The sequence below is a fragment of the Grampus griseus genome, assembly GCF_964374135.1.
Source record: "Grampus griseus genome assembly, chromosome: 4".
Classification (NCBI taxonomy): Eukaryota; Metazoa; Chordata; class Mammalia; order Artiodactyla; family Delphinidae; genus Grampus; species Grampus griseus.
In genome coordinates this window covers 17,013,341-17,028,448 of record NC_138997.1, presented here as the reverse complement: position 1 = coordinate 17,028,448, position 15,108 = coordinate 17,013,341, and the positions used below count along the sequence as shown (strand labels likewise).

The following is a 15,108-nucleotide window of genomic DNA, read 5'->3' as shown; positions in this document are numbered from 1 at the left end:
GAGTGTTTGACCTTGAAGCCACTTTCTAGCTCTATGAGTCCACCCATGCTTCTATGTATATTGAGTTCAGAGCTTATGAGACTATGGTTCTGGGTTCTGAAACAATGTGGCCCAAATACTTTTTATAGAACTCTGAAACTGACCCTTAAGTAGCTCTCCTTTAAAAATCTTTAGCTAAATATTTCACTCCTATCTCCCAGCAGTATTTAAATAAATGTATCCTATTTTGTCACCAGCAGTAAGAGAGTACCAAAATCCATCCATCACTAGCCGAGAAAAACAATAGACAGTTCCCACATTATTGACTGTGGATTGAAGCTTCGCATTCATAGGAAAAGAAAAGCATGCTGAGAATTTAGAACTAAGATTCTTCTCCATTGAAGCATGAGGTTAACGCAATGTTTCGTACAATGGTGTATGCGAGAAAATCTAAACTGAAAATTAAACAACACATAGCTTTTCAAGCATTTTAAATTTAGTGTTCTCAAAATATTTAAAGACCATGGTCACCAAATCGTGGGTGAAAATGCAAAAGGTGAATCTAATTTCCTGAGGAGATGAGGTAGGCATTGATGCTAACTTGATGGAGAACATGCATTTATTGCTAAATGGCCACTTTTGCAGAGTTTACAAGCACATAAGAAGATCAGAAAAGTTGCCACTTCTGCTCTTCACATTTGCTATGACTAACAGGTAATGACTATAAGTAAGTCCCAGATATTAATTTAATACAGTCATCTTCCCTACCTTGAAACCTAATTTCAGAATTTGACCCTAGAAACAGGCAGTTTTTTCCAACTTATTCAGAAAGTCCTCAAGCAATTTACATTACTGAATTGGAATATGAGGAAATGTTACTTCTCTTTAAATTTACTTTATTGGGATTGGCTTGATAATTATCTATGATTTAGCAACATTAGACTTTGGTCCCAAAGGTTAAAATAAATAACATTATTCTTTGTAATATTAACAGTGTATGTAGTAATAGAACAAAACGGAGTGCAAAGAAACTGAGATGAACTTTCATGAGAAAAATAAAATGCAGACCAAGCTTCTGGGTTTTATACTCCTGGGATAGAATATTATTAACCCTTCCCAACCCCACTAACAGAAGCCATTTGCAGAAATCTTTCTGCAAAGGGACTTACTGAACTTAGCTTTGATAGGGTATGGGCAGATGTAATTTCTGAGGTCATTTGGCTGTCACCTTCATTTTATGGGGAAGAAAATCAAGACCCAGGTAAGCGCAGTGTAGTGACTTATCAGGATCACACAGCCAATTACCAGCTGAGTAAATTTTGTAGTCTTACCACTCCTTTCTCTACATGAATCTTCCATGTTACTCTCACATCTTTCATTTCACTCCTCATGCACAGTGCCTCAATTACACTGAGCTTCTTTCAGTCTTCTCCCAGTTCCTGCCCCTCAAACGATACCAGGCTCCCTTGTCTCTGAGCCTTCACACATGTAGTTCCTAGTTCCTTGTTCTGAAACCCATCCATGCCCAAACCCCATCCCCACCAAACTCCATGTTCCTTAACTCCCAGCCATTGTCCAAGTCACATTATAGCAGGGCCCTCAAGCTCCCAGAAATCTAGGTTACATATACTTCCTCTCTGTTCCTATTGCACCCTCTACTCCCCCCATTATAACATGTCAAACACTATATTGTAACTGTCTGATTAATTATTTGTTGGCACTATTAGACTGTGAACTCTTTGAATATCACATTCATCATCATTACCACAGCATCAAATGCAATGCCTGAAATATGGGATTGGCTCAGTAAAAAAAAGCTGTTTAAATAAATGAATAAATAAGAACATGTGTTAATGAGCCAATGTACTACAAATGCATTTAGAACAATGGAATTCGAATACTGCACACATCTAGGGTACCTGCCACTATACAATGTATAATGCTTGTTATTCTTCCTAACAGAGAACTGTTTTACAGCTATTGAAAGGGGTTGTGTAGTACCACAGGAGATGAGGGATGAAGCTAAGAAGCTGACATTTAAAGTGGAATACTATGATGATTCTCATGTAGCCATTCACAATTAGAAGACAGATGCTGTGGGAATCCTCCCTTTCCAATCATACCAGCTCATGGGCAGCTACAAGGTGATTAAACGTCATGGAGTGAACAGTAAAAAAATCAGATTTGTAGTTACTAGAGGTAGGGGTTGGGGGGGGTGAGTTAGATGAAGGTAGTCAAAAGGTACAAACTTCCAGTTATAAGATAAATAAGTACTAGGGATATAATGCACACGTGATGAATATAATTAAAACCACTGTACATTATATATGAAAGATGTTAAAAGAGTAAATCCTAGGTGGTGGAGTCAAGATGGCAGTGTGGGAAGACTCGGAGTTTGCATCTCCCCACGACTAGGGCTCCTGCAGGATGCTGATGGGGGACCTCAACGCCCAAGGAGACGGGAGGAACCCCAAAGCAAACCAGTAGGATGTGTGGGGACTGAGTTGGGGAGGAGAAGTGGAGGTGGAACAGGACTGGCTCCCCTGAGGGGTGCGGCTGAGAGGGGTGAGGGGTTCCCATGCCTGGAGGGACGCTCGGGGGCTCGGATCGTGGGGTGTGTGACCAGTGTATCCCCTGCCCAATCGGCCGGGGATGTCTGCGGGCTCTTGGGCAGGGTCCTACGCCCTCAGAGGCCTGCTCCGGGCCGCACTGGTCTTGGGGGCATGGGAGGGAGGCTGGGGGAGAACAGGAGAGGCAGGCAGGAGGGTCCCTCCAGAACCAGAGGAGCAGGGGAAGGAGCAGAGGGCATTGGCACCATCCACTAGAGCCCGGGAAACCTACTGAGCTCCCAGGCCAGTCCCCCGCCCTCCAAAGCCCCCTCCAAAGCCCCCTCCAGGCTGCGTGGGTCCTGGGGGCATAGGAGGGAGGCTGGGGCGGGGGGGGGGGGGCGGGGGGGGAGGGAGGGAGTACGAGAGGCAGGCAGGAGGGGCCCTCCAGGACCGGAGGAGCGGGAGAGGAGTGGAGGATATTTGCCTCACCCACTCGAGGCCCAGGAAAACTGCTGAGCTCCCTGGTGGGGTTCCCCCGTCCTCTGAGACCAGAGGTGGGAGACACGGCTGGGCCCCTTCTGTTCCATTGAGCCGAGGCCCCACACCCCACACCCCCAGGGCCTTTTCCAGCCCTGTGGGTCCTAAGCAGAGGCCCCACCCACCACCCAAACCCCACCCCTGCTTAGGTCCCACCCTCCACAGCCAAGGCCTTTCCGCCTTTTTTTTTTCTCCTCTTTTATACTATTGTGGTTCTGTTTTACCTTCTGGTTGTTGTTTCATCTATATATATATTTTTTCTTTCTAACATATCTGTTTGTTTCCTAGTCTAATTTTATGTTTTACTTTGTTATCGTTCTCCTCTTTTTTATTTTTTTTGCCACCCTGTGCAGCTTGCGGGATCTTGGTTCACGAGCCGGGGGTCGGCTGAAGCTCCTGTGGTGGGAGCTCTGAGTCCGAACCACTGGACTAACAGAGAACCTCAGACTCCTGGAAATATTCATCGGAGTGAGGTCTCCCAGAGGTCCTCATCTCAGCACCAAGACCCAGCTCTACCCAACAGCCTACAAACTCCAGTGCTGGAAGCCTCAGGCCAAACAACCAGTGAGACAGGAACACAATTTTACTCATAAAAAAAAAAAAATGAGATGACAGAAAACTATGTCACAGATGAAGGAGCAAGGTAAAAACCTACAAGACCAAATAAATGAAGAAGAAATAGACAATCTACCTGAAAAAGAATTCAGAGTAATGATAGTAAAGGTGATCCAGAATCTTGAAAATAGAATGGAGGCACAGACTGGGAAAATACAAGAAATGTTTAACAAAGATCTAGAAGAACTAAAGAACAAACAAGTGGAGATGAACAACACAATAACTGAAATGAAAAATACACTAGAAGGAATCAATAACAGAAGAACTGAGGCAGAAGAACGAATAAGTGACCTGGAAGACAAAATGGTGGAAATAACTACTGCAGAGCAGAATAAAGAAAAAAGAATGAAAAGAATTAAGGACAGTCTCAGAGACCTCTGGGACAACACTAAATGCACCAACATTTGAATTATAGGGGCCCCAGAAGAAGAAGAGAAAAAGAATAAAATATTTGAAGAGATTATAGTCGAAAACTTCCCTAACATGGGAAAGGAAATAGTCAATCAAGTCCAGGAAGCACAGAGAGTCCCATACAGGATAAATCCTAGGAGAAACACACCAAGACACATATTAATCAAACTAACAAAAATTAAATTCAAAGAAAAAGTATAAAAAGCAGCAAGGGAAAAGCAGCAAATAACATACAAAGGAATCCCCATGAGGTTATCAGCTGATTTTTCAGCAGAAACTCTGTAGGCCAGAAGGGAGTGGCAGATATACTTAAAGTGATGAAAGAGAAAAACCTACAACCAAGATTACTCTGCCCAGCAAGGATCTCATTCAGATTCCATGGAGATATCAAAAGCTTTTCAAACAAGCAAAAGCTAAGAGAATTCAGCACCACCAAACCAGCTTTACAACAAATGCTAAAGGAACTTCTCTAGGCAGGAAACACAAGAGAAGAAAAAAGACCCACAAAAACAAACCCAAAACAATTAAGAAAATGGTAATAGGAACATATATATTGGTAATAACCTTGAGTATAAATGGATTAAATGCCCCATCCAGAAGACAAAGACTGGCTGAATGGATACAAAAACAAGACCCCTTTATATGCTGTCTACAAGAGACCCACTTCAGATCTAGGGACACATGCAGACTGAAACTGAAGGGCTGGAAAAAGATATTACATGCAAATGGAAATCAAAAGAAAGCTGGAGTAACAATTCTCATATCAGATAAAATAGACTTTAAAGACTGTTACCAGAGATAAGGAAGGACACTACATAATGATCAAGGGATCAATCCAAGAAGAAGATATAACAATTATAAATGTTTATGTACCCAACATAGGAGCACCTCAATACATAAGGCAAATCCTAACAGCCATGAAAGGGGAAATCAACAGTAACACAATAATAGTAGGGGACTTTAACACCCCGCTTACATCAGTAGACAGATCATCCAAACAGAAAATAAATGAGGAAACACAAGGTTTAAATGACACAATAGACCAGAGAGATTTAATTGATATTTATAGAATATTCCACCTGAAAGTGGCAGAATACACTTTCTTCTCAACTGCACATGGAACATTCTCCAGGATAGATCACTTCTTGGGTCACAAATCAAACCTTGGGAAATTTAAGAAAATTGAAATCGTATGAAACATCTTTTCTGACCACAATGCTATGAGATTGGAAATCAATTACAGGGGAAAAAAACGGTAAAACCACAAATACATGGAGGCTAAACAGTGCACTACTAAATAACCAAGAGATCACTGAAGAAATCAAAGAAGAAATTTAAAAATACATAGAAACACACACTTCCTCGGTCGCCGGCGTTCAGGAGCCCAGACGCAGCATCTGAGTCACCCGGCACCTTCTGTTCGGTCAGGTGTGAGGGTCTCGCCATGGTGTGTCGTCTGTGCCGCTAGGCCCGTTGTATGCCCGTGCACTCGCCCAGCCAGCCGGCTGGCCTGCGGAACTCCCACCCGTGTCCCCCGGCTGGTCCAGGGGGTCCAGGCACCGCCTCAACAGCGGCTCCGCGGGACGCGCAGACTGGACCACAGCCTGCACCCCTAGCTGACGGCGTCATGAGGCACCTGCCGTACTTCCGCCGCAGCCAGGTGGTGCGGGGCTTCGGTCGCGGCTCCAAGTAGCTGGGCATCCCTACAGCTAACTTCCCTGAACAAGTAGTAGATAATCTTCCAGCTGACGTATCCACTGGCATATATTATGGTTGAGCCAGTGTTGGAAGTGGAGACGTCCATAAGATGGTGGTGAGCATAGGATGGAACCCAAACTACAAGAATACAAAAGAGTCCATGGAAACTCATATCATGCATACTTTCAAAGAGGACTTCTACGGGGAAATTCTCAACGTGGCCATCGTCGGCTACCTCAGACCAGAAAAGAACTTTTGATTCTTTAGAGTCACTTATTTCAGCAATTCAAGGTGATATTGAGGAAGCTAAGAAACGACTAGATTTACCAGAACATTTGAAACTCAAAGAAGACAATTTCTTCCAGGTTCCTAAAAGCAAAATAATGAATGGCCACTGATGGAAAAGCATCATATTTATTCATTCACTGTTTTCTAATATTTTACTGCTTATAACTCTACAGTCTCATCTTGGTTATACTTTAAAAATCAAACATTTTCCTACATTAAACTGTGAATTAATGTGAATTAAACAGTACAATGTAGTTACCATATTATGTTCCAACTGTTCAATTAAACCCATCATGTCACAGTACTAAAAAGGTTCATTTTAAAAATCAAGATTCTTTTTTATGTAATATGTTAATTAAAATGTACCACTAGAAAGGTCTTAAGTGTTTTATAATGGAAATGAAATATATATAAATGTGGGTAACAGGCAAGTCACTAGTTTGAGATGAGAACTATAATTCTCATGGTAAAATTCTAGCATGCATGTACCTGTATAGCATGCTCTGCTAATCAGAAGGCTTATAAAAGTAACTATATTAAGCAGAGGTTTGACAGTTTATTACAAACCTAAGGGGAAAAATCCAGACTTCATATTTTTGATATTTTGTGCATTTATATATTATTATAGACATGAAGACTTGTGAAATTTCATTTTAGTTAGTCATTTCCTTGAAGGGCTCAAATCATTGTACTGTGTTCCATCTTTGTTACAGCTGCCTCAGTTCTAATTGGTCTAGACTCTCTCCCTATTATTTTTTTGTTTTTCTTTTAAAACAGTAAATCAAGTGTTTTTCGAATCTCTAGCTCTCATTTATGTGTCGTGTAACACGTCTCTCTTTTTAAGAGGAGATATTCTTCAACATTTTTCTTAACCTTTGTTTCCTGTAAACAACTGTCAGTGTCAGTTCTTCCATTTAGAATATCCAACTCTACATTTACAAAATGTAGTTTCATCTGCGTCTGTATCTGCCATCCCATTCCTTCATTATATGAACAGTGATTAAGCACATATCTCTTGCATTTTAGAAAAAACACCCAAAAGTTCATCTGTAGGTTTTCTCCAAGTTTAAACGAACACCTAGCATTTCATTTACATATACCAGTTTCTTAAACAACACAAAATACTTGTTTCCCCCCCAGGGAAACTATTTTAAGAGCCAGCTAAACTATGAAATACAAGGTTATTTGTTTTTAATGTGATTATATGTTCCCGAGCAAATGCAAACTGTTGTAGTTGTGTGTGCACAATGTAATTTAAGGCTAAAGAGTGCTATTTAGAAGATAATTTTAAAGATAACTTATTATAAAACCATTTTCCCCTAATCTGCATAAATGAGAGAACTGATTTTAACAAAACTGTTTATATAATATTTAGAAGAACATCTAAAGCTAATGTTGGAGAAGGGAGAAGCAGGAATAAATTCACTTGGATTGTTTTGACTTTTCGGTGTATGAATTTATGGCAAACAATGTAGTATGTGTCTTTTTCATTTCTTCTTTATAGAAATACTTAGAAAATGTAATTGAATGTTAGAAATCCTATACTTGAAAAAAGTCTAAATTATCAGTGGTTCTATGAAACAAAGTTAAAAACAAACATGGAAAGTGTAAAAAAGATTTGTGTTTGAGTAGCTTGTGACTGATTGTGTCCTCATTAAGTGTGAAAATTCTTTGATATTGTCACCTTACATTTTGTTAAATAACTATTGCTTTTGAAAAGCCTATTGTGTGTGGTTTAGGAGTTAGTTAATAGTGTCTACATTTTTTAAAGTTTTATATTAAGTATTTATATATTATAAGAAATTGCAGTAGGGCCATTTTCGATTAGTCAGTGTTTTCAGGCCTTGAAAAAAATCTTGACCAAGTGAAAAAAAAAATACATAGAAACAAATGACAATGAAAACAGGATGACCCAAAACCTATGGGACATGGCAAAAGCAGTTCTAAGAGGGAAGTTTACAGCAATTCAATCTCACCTCAAGAAACAAGAAAAGTCTAAAATAAACAATCTAACCCTACACCTAAAGCAACTAGAGAAAGAAGAACAAAGAAAACCCAAAGTCAGCAGAAGCAAAGAAATCATAAAGATCAGAGCAGAAATAAATGAAATAGTGGCTGTATCAATTTACATTCCCACCAACAGTGCAAGAGGGTTCCCTTTTCTCCCCACTCTCTCCAGCATTTGTTGTTTGTAGATTTTCTGATGATGCCCATTCTAAGCAGTGTGAGGTGATACCTCATTGCAGTTTTGATTTGCATTTCTCTAATAATTAGTAATTATTGGGTAGCTATTCACATGCCTCTTGGACATCTGTATGTCTTCGCTGGAGAAATGTCTATTTAGATCTTCCCCCCATTTTTGATTGGGTTGTTTGTTTTCTTAATATTGAGCTGCATGAGCTGTTTATATATTTTGGAGATTAATCCTTTTTCATAGATTCATTTGCAAACATTTTCTCCCATTCTGAGGGTTGTCTTTTCGTCTTATTTATAGTTTCCTTTGCTGTACAAAAGCTTTTAAGTTTTATTAGGTCCCATTTGTTTATTTTTGTTTTTATATCCATTACTCTAGGAGGTGGGTCAAAAAGGATCTTGTGTTGATTTACGTCCAAGAGTGCTCTTCCTATGTTTTCCTCTAAGAGTTTTATAGTCTCTGGTCTTACATTTACGTCTTTAATCCATTTTGAGTTTATTTTTGTGTGTGGTGTTAGGAAGTGTTCTAATTTCATTCTTTTACATGTAGCTGTCCAGTTTTCCCAGCACCACTTATTGAAGAGACTATCTTTTCTCCATTGTATACCCTTGCCTCCTTTGTCATAGATTAGTTGACAATAAGTGTGTGGGTTTATCTCTGGGCTTTCTATCCTGTTCCATTGATCTATATTTCTGTTTTTGTGCCAGTACCATATTGTCTTGATTACTGTAGCTTTGTAGTATAGTCTGAAGTCAGGGAGTCTGATTCCTCCAGCTCTGTTTTTTTCCCTCAACATTGCTTTGGCAATTTGGGGTTTTTTGTGTCTCCACACAAATTTTAAGATTTTTTGTTCTAGTTCTGTAAAAAATGCCATTGGTAGTTTGATAGGGATTGTACTGAATCTCTAGATTGCTTTGGGTAGTATAGTCATTTTCACAGTATTGATGCTTCCAATCCAAGAACATGGTATATCTCTCCATCCATTTGTGTCATCTTTGATTTCTTTCATCAGTGTCTTATAGTTTTCTAAGTACAGGTCTTCTACCTCCTTAGTTAGGCTTATTCCTAGGTATTTTATTCTTTTTTTTTGCAATGGTAAATGGGACTGTTTCCTTAATTTCTCTTTCTGCTCTTTCATTGTAAGTGTATAGGAATGCAAGAGATTTCTGTGTATTAATTTTGTATCCTGCAACTTTACCAAATTCATTGATTAGCTCTACTAGAGGGAACCCTCTTGCACTGTTGGTGGGAATGTAAGTTGATACAGCCACTATGGAGAACAGTATGGAGGGTCCTTTAAAAACTAAAGATAGAATTACCATATGACCCAGCAATCCCACTACTGGGCATATACCCAGAGAAAACCATAATTCAAAAAGACACATGCATGACAATGTTCATTGTGGCACTGTTTACAATAGCCAGGTCATGGAAACAACCTAAATGCCCATCGACAGATGCATGGATAAAGAAGAAGTGGTACATATATACAATGGAATATTACTCGGCCATAAAAAGGAATGAAATTGGGTAATTTGTAGAGACGTGGATGGACCTAGAGACCATCACACAAAGTGAAGTAAGTCAGAAAAAGAAAAACAAATATTGTATATTAATGCATATATGTGGAATCTAGAAAAATGGTACAGATGAACCAATTTGCAGGGCAGAAATAGAGACGCAGATGTAGAGAACAAACGTATGGACACCAAAGGGGAAAAGCGGGGGTGGTGGGACAGTGGGGGGGATGTACTGGAAGATTGGGATTGACATATATAGTCTAAGATGTATAAAATAGATAAATAATAAGAACCTGCTGTATAAAAAATAAAATAATATAAAATTCGAAATATAAGACCTATCTGATAAAGGACTTATCCAAAATATATAAAAACCTCTTAAATCTCAACAATAAGAAAATACTCTATTAAAAAGTGGGCCAAAGACTTAACAGACACCTCACCAAAGAAGATATACAAATAGCAAATAAAGCTATAAAAATATGTTTGACATCACATGTCATTAGAGAATTGCAAATTAAAACAACAATGAGATGGCACTACACACCTACTAGAACAGCAAAAATCCTAAACACTCACACACCAAATGCTGGCAGGGATGTGGAGCAACAGGAACTCTCACTCATTGCTGTTAGGAAAGCAAAATGGTGCAGCCACTTTGGAAGTTATTTTTGTGATTTCTTAAAAAAACTAAACATACTCTTACTACATAATTCAGAAACTATGCTCCTTGGTACTTACCCAAAAGAACTGAAAACTGTTCATACAAAATATCCATACAAAAACCTGCACATGAATGTTTATAACAGCTTTTTTCAAAACTGCCAAAACTTAGAAGCATCCAAGATGTCCTTCAGTAAGTGAATGGATACACAAAACTGTGGTACATACAAACAATGGAATATTATTCAATGCTGAAAAGAAATGAGCTTTCCAGCCATGAAAAGACATGGAGGAAATTTAAATGGATATTTCTAAGTGAAAGACGCCAATCTGAAAAGGCTACATACTGTATGATTCCAACTATATGACATTCAGGAAAAGACAAATCTATGGAAACAACAAAAGGAGCAGTGGTTACAAGGGGTTAATGGGGCAGGGGAGGGATAAATAGGCAGACTACAGAGGATTTTTAGGACAATGAATCTATTCTGTATGATATTACAATGGGTACATGTTATTATACATTTGTCAAGCCCACAGAATGTACAATGCCAAGAGTGAACCCTAATATAAATTAATGATTTGGGGTGATAATGATATGTCAATGTATGTTCACTGACTGCTACAAACGCACCACTGTAGTACAGATGCTTATAGTTGGGGACGATGTACATGTGTGGGAATGGGCGTATATGAGAATTCACTGTACTTTCCAAACAATTTTGCTGTGAACATAAAACTATAAAAAATAAAGTTAATTTTAAAAAGTTTAAAAGAATAAATAATGGAATAGAAAAGAAGAAAACATTAGCAAAGATCAATAAAACTAAAAGCTGCTTCTTTGAGAAAATAAACAAAAGTGATAAACCCTTAGCCAGACTCATCAAGAAAAATAAGGAGAGGACACAAATCGATAAAATTAGAAATGAAAAAGGAGAAATCACAGCTGACACTGCAGAAATACAAAGGATTATAAGAGACTACTACAAAAAACTATATGCCAATAAAATGGACAACCATGAAGAAATGGACAAATTCTTGGAAAGGTACAGTTTTCCACAACTGAACCAGGAAGATTTAGAAAATATATACAGACCTATCAAAAGGAATGAAATTCAAACTATAATTAAAAATCTTCCTACAAACAAAAGTCCAGGACCAGATGGCTTCACAGGCGAATTCTATCAAACATTTAAAGAAGAGCTAATACTGATCCTTCTCAAACTCTTCCAAAATATTGCAGAGGGAGGAACACTGCCAAATTCATTCTACGAAGCCACCATCATGCTGATACCAAAGCCAGAAGAAGATATCACAAAAAAGAAAATTATAGACCAATATCACTGATGAACATCGATGCAAAAATCCTGAACTAAATACTAGCAAACAGAATCCAACAACATATTAAACGGATAATACACCATGATCAAGTGGGATTTATTCCAGTGATGGAAGGATTCTTCAATATACGCAAATCAATCAATGTGATATACCATATTAACAAATTAAGGAATAAAAACCATATATCATCTCAATAGATGCAGAAAAAGCTTGTGACAAAATCGAACACCAATTTATGATAAAAACTCTCCAGAAAATGGGCACAGAGGGAACCTACCTCAACATAATAAAGGCCATATATGACAAACCCACAGCAAACATCATACTCAATGGTGAAAAACTGAAAGCATTTCCACTAAGATCAGGAACACGACAAGGACGTCCACTCTCACCACTATTATTCAACATAGTTTTGGAAGTCCTAGCCATGGCAATCAGAGAAGAAAAAGAAATAAAAGGAACACAAATTAGAAAAGAAGAAGTAAAACTGTCACTGTTTGCAGACAACATGAGACTATACATAGAATATCCTAAAGATGCCATCAGAAAACTACTAGAACTAGTCAATGAATTTGGTAAGGTTGCAGGATACAAAATTAATGGACACAAATCTCTGGCATTCCTATACACTTACAACGAAAAATCAGAAAGAGAAATTAAGGAAACAATCCCATTTACCATTGCAACAAAAAGAATAAAATATCTAGGAATAAACCTACCTAAAGAGGTAAAAGACCTGTAATTAGAAAACTATAAGACACTGATGAAAGGAATCAAAGATGACACAAACAGATGGAGAGATATACCATGTTCTTGGATTAGAAGAATCAATATTGTGAAAATGACTATACTACCCAAAGCAATCTACAGATTCAGTGTAATCTCTATCAAACTACCACTACCAATGGCATTCTTCACAGAATTAGAACAAAAAATTTTACACTTCGTATGGAAACACAAAAGACCCTGAATAGCCAAAGCAATCTTGAGGGAAAAAAACAGAGCTGGAGGAATCAGGCTCCCTGACTTCAAACTATATTACAAAGCTATAGTAATCAAGACAGTATCGTACTGCCACAAAAACAGAAATATAGACCAATAGTATAGGATAGAAAGTCCAGAGATAAATCCACACACATATGGTCACCTAATTTACGACAAAGGAGGTAAGAACATACAGAGGAGAAAAGACAGCCTCTTCAATAAGTGGTGTTGGGAAAACTGGACAGCTACATGTAAAAGAATGAAACTAGAACATTCCCTAATACCATACACAAAAATAAACTCAAAATGGATTAAAGACCTAAATGTAAGGCCAGACACTATAAAACTCTTAGAGGAAAACATAGGAAGAACACTCTTTGACATAAAAAACAGCAAGATCTTTTTTGACTCACCTCTTACAGTAATGAAAAGAAAAAGAGAAAGAAACAAATTGGACCTAATTAAACTTCAAAGCTTTTGCACAGCAAAGGACACCATAAACAAGACAAAAAGACAACTCTCAGAATGGGAGAAAATATTTGCAAATGAAGCAAATGAAAAAGGATTAATCTCCAAAATATACAAACAGTGCATGGAGCTCAATATTAAAAAACAAACAACCCAATCAAAAAATGGGGGGAAGATCTAAATACACATTTCTCCAAAGAAGACATACAGATGGCCAAAAAGCACATGAAAATATGCTCAACATTACTAATTATTAGAGAAATACAAGTCAAAAGTACAATGAGGTATCACCTCACACCAGTCAGAATGGCCATTATCAAAAAATCTCAAAACAGTAAATGCTGGAAAGGGTGGGGTGAAAAGGGAACCCTCCTGCACTGTTGGTGGGAATGTAAATTGATACCGCCACTATGGAGAACAGTATGGAGCTTCCTTAAAAAACTAAAAACAGGGCTTCCCTGGTGGCACAGTGGTTGAGAGTCCGCCTGCCGATGCAGGGGACATGGGTTCGTGCCCCGGTCCGGGAAGATCCCACATGCCGCGGAGCGGGTAGGCCCGTGAGCCATAGCCGCTGAGCCTGCGCGTCTGGAGCCTGTGCTCCGCAACGGGAGAGGCCACAACAGTGAGAGGCCCGTGTACCGCAAAAAAAACAAAACAAAAAACTAAAAACAGAACTACCATATGACCCAGCAATCCCACTACTGGGCATATACCCTGAGAAAACCGTAATTCAAAAAGAGACAGGTACCACAATGTTCACTGCAGCACTATTTACAACAGCCAGGACATGGAAGCTACCTAAATGTCCATCAACAGATGAATGGATGAAGAAGATATGGCACATATATACAGTGAACTATTACTCAGCCATAAAAAGAAACAAAACTGGGCTTCCCTGGTGGCGCAGTGGTTGAGAGTCCGCCTGCCGATGCAGGGGACACGGGTTCTTGCACCAGTCCGGGAAGATCCCACATGCTGCAGAGCGGCTGGGCCCGTGAGCCATGGCCGCTGAGCCTGCGTGTCCGGAGCCTGTGTTCCGCAACGGGAGAGGGCACAACAGTGAGTGGCCCTCGTACCGCAAAAAAAAAAAAAAAAAAGAAACAAAACTGAGTTATCTGTAGTGAGGTGGATGGACCTAGGGTCTGTCATACAGCATGAAGTAAGTCAGAAAGAGAAAAACAAATACCATATGCCAACACATATATATGGAATCTAAAAAAAAAAAAATGGTACTGATGAACCTAGTGGCAGGGCAGGAATAAAGATCTAGACATAGAGAATGGATTTGAGGACACGGCGGGGAGACGGGGATGCTGGGGCAAAGTGAGAGTAGCATCAACATATATATACTACCAAATATAAAATAGTTAGCTAGTGGGAAGCAGAAGCATAGCACAGGGAGATCACCTCGGTGTTTTGCGACAACCTAGATGGGTGGGATAGGGAAGATGGGAGGGAGGCTCAAGAGGGAAGGGATATGGGGATATATGTATGCATATGGCTGATTCACTGTGTTGTACAACAGAAACTAACACAGTATTGCGAAGAAGTTATACTCCAATAAAGATCTATTAAAAAAATAAAGAGTAAATCCTAAGAGTTCTCATCACAAGGAAAAAAATTTTTTCTATTTCTTTAATTTTGTATCTATATGAGATAATCTATGTTCACTAAACTTATTGTGGTAATCATTTCATGATGTATGTAAGTCAAATCCTTATGCTTTACACCTTAAACTTACACTGTATGTCAATTATACCTCAATAAAACTGGAAGAAAAGAAAAAGAAATGCAAAAAAAAAAAAAAAAACTGAAGGAGTGAAGTGCACCCTGTAACTACGGATCCAAATGAGATGACTTC

The 15,108-nt window shown here is 38.8% G+C and overlaps 1 protein-coding gene and 1 pseudogene across 2 annotated transcripts in view; both read left to right on the top strand.

Annotated features, from left to right (window-relative positions):
• Positions 1-15,108, top strand: part of LOC309821814 (uncharacterized protein) — an 87,641-nt gene that overhangs the window by 36,703 nt on the left and 35,830 nt on the right. The window contains 1 exon segment of the mRNA XM_082653299.1: positions 1,942-2,045. Within this exon segment, the coding sequence (XP_082509425.1) occupies positions 1,942-2,045 (104 nt within the window).
• Positions 5,719-6,187, top strand: LOC309821621 (riboflavin kinase-like; annotated as a pseudogene). The gene has a single exon. The product of its transcript is annotated as a riboflavin kinase-like (transcript).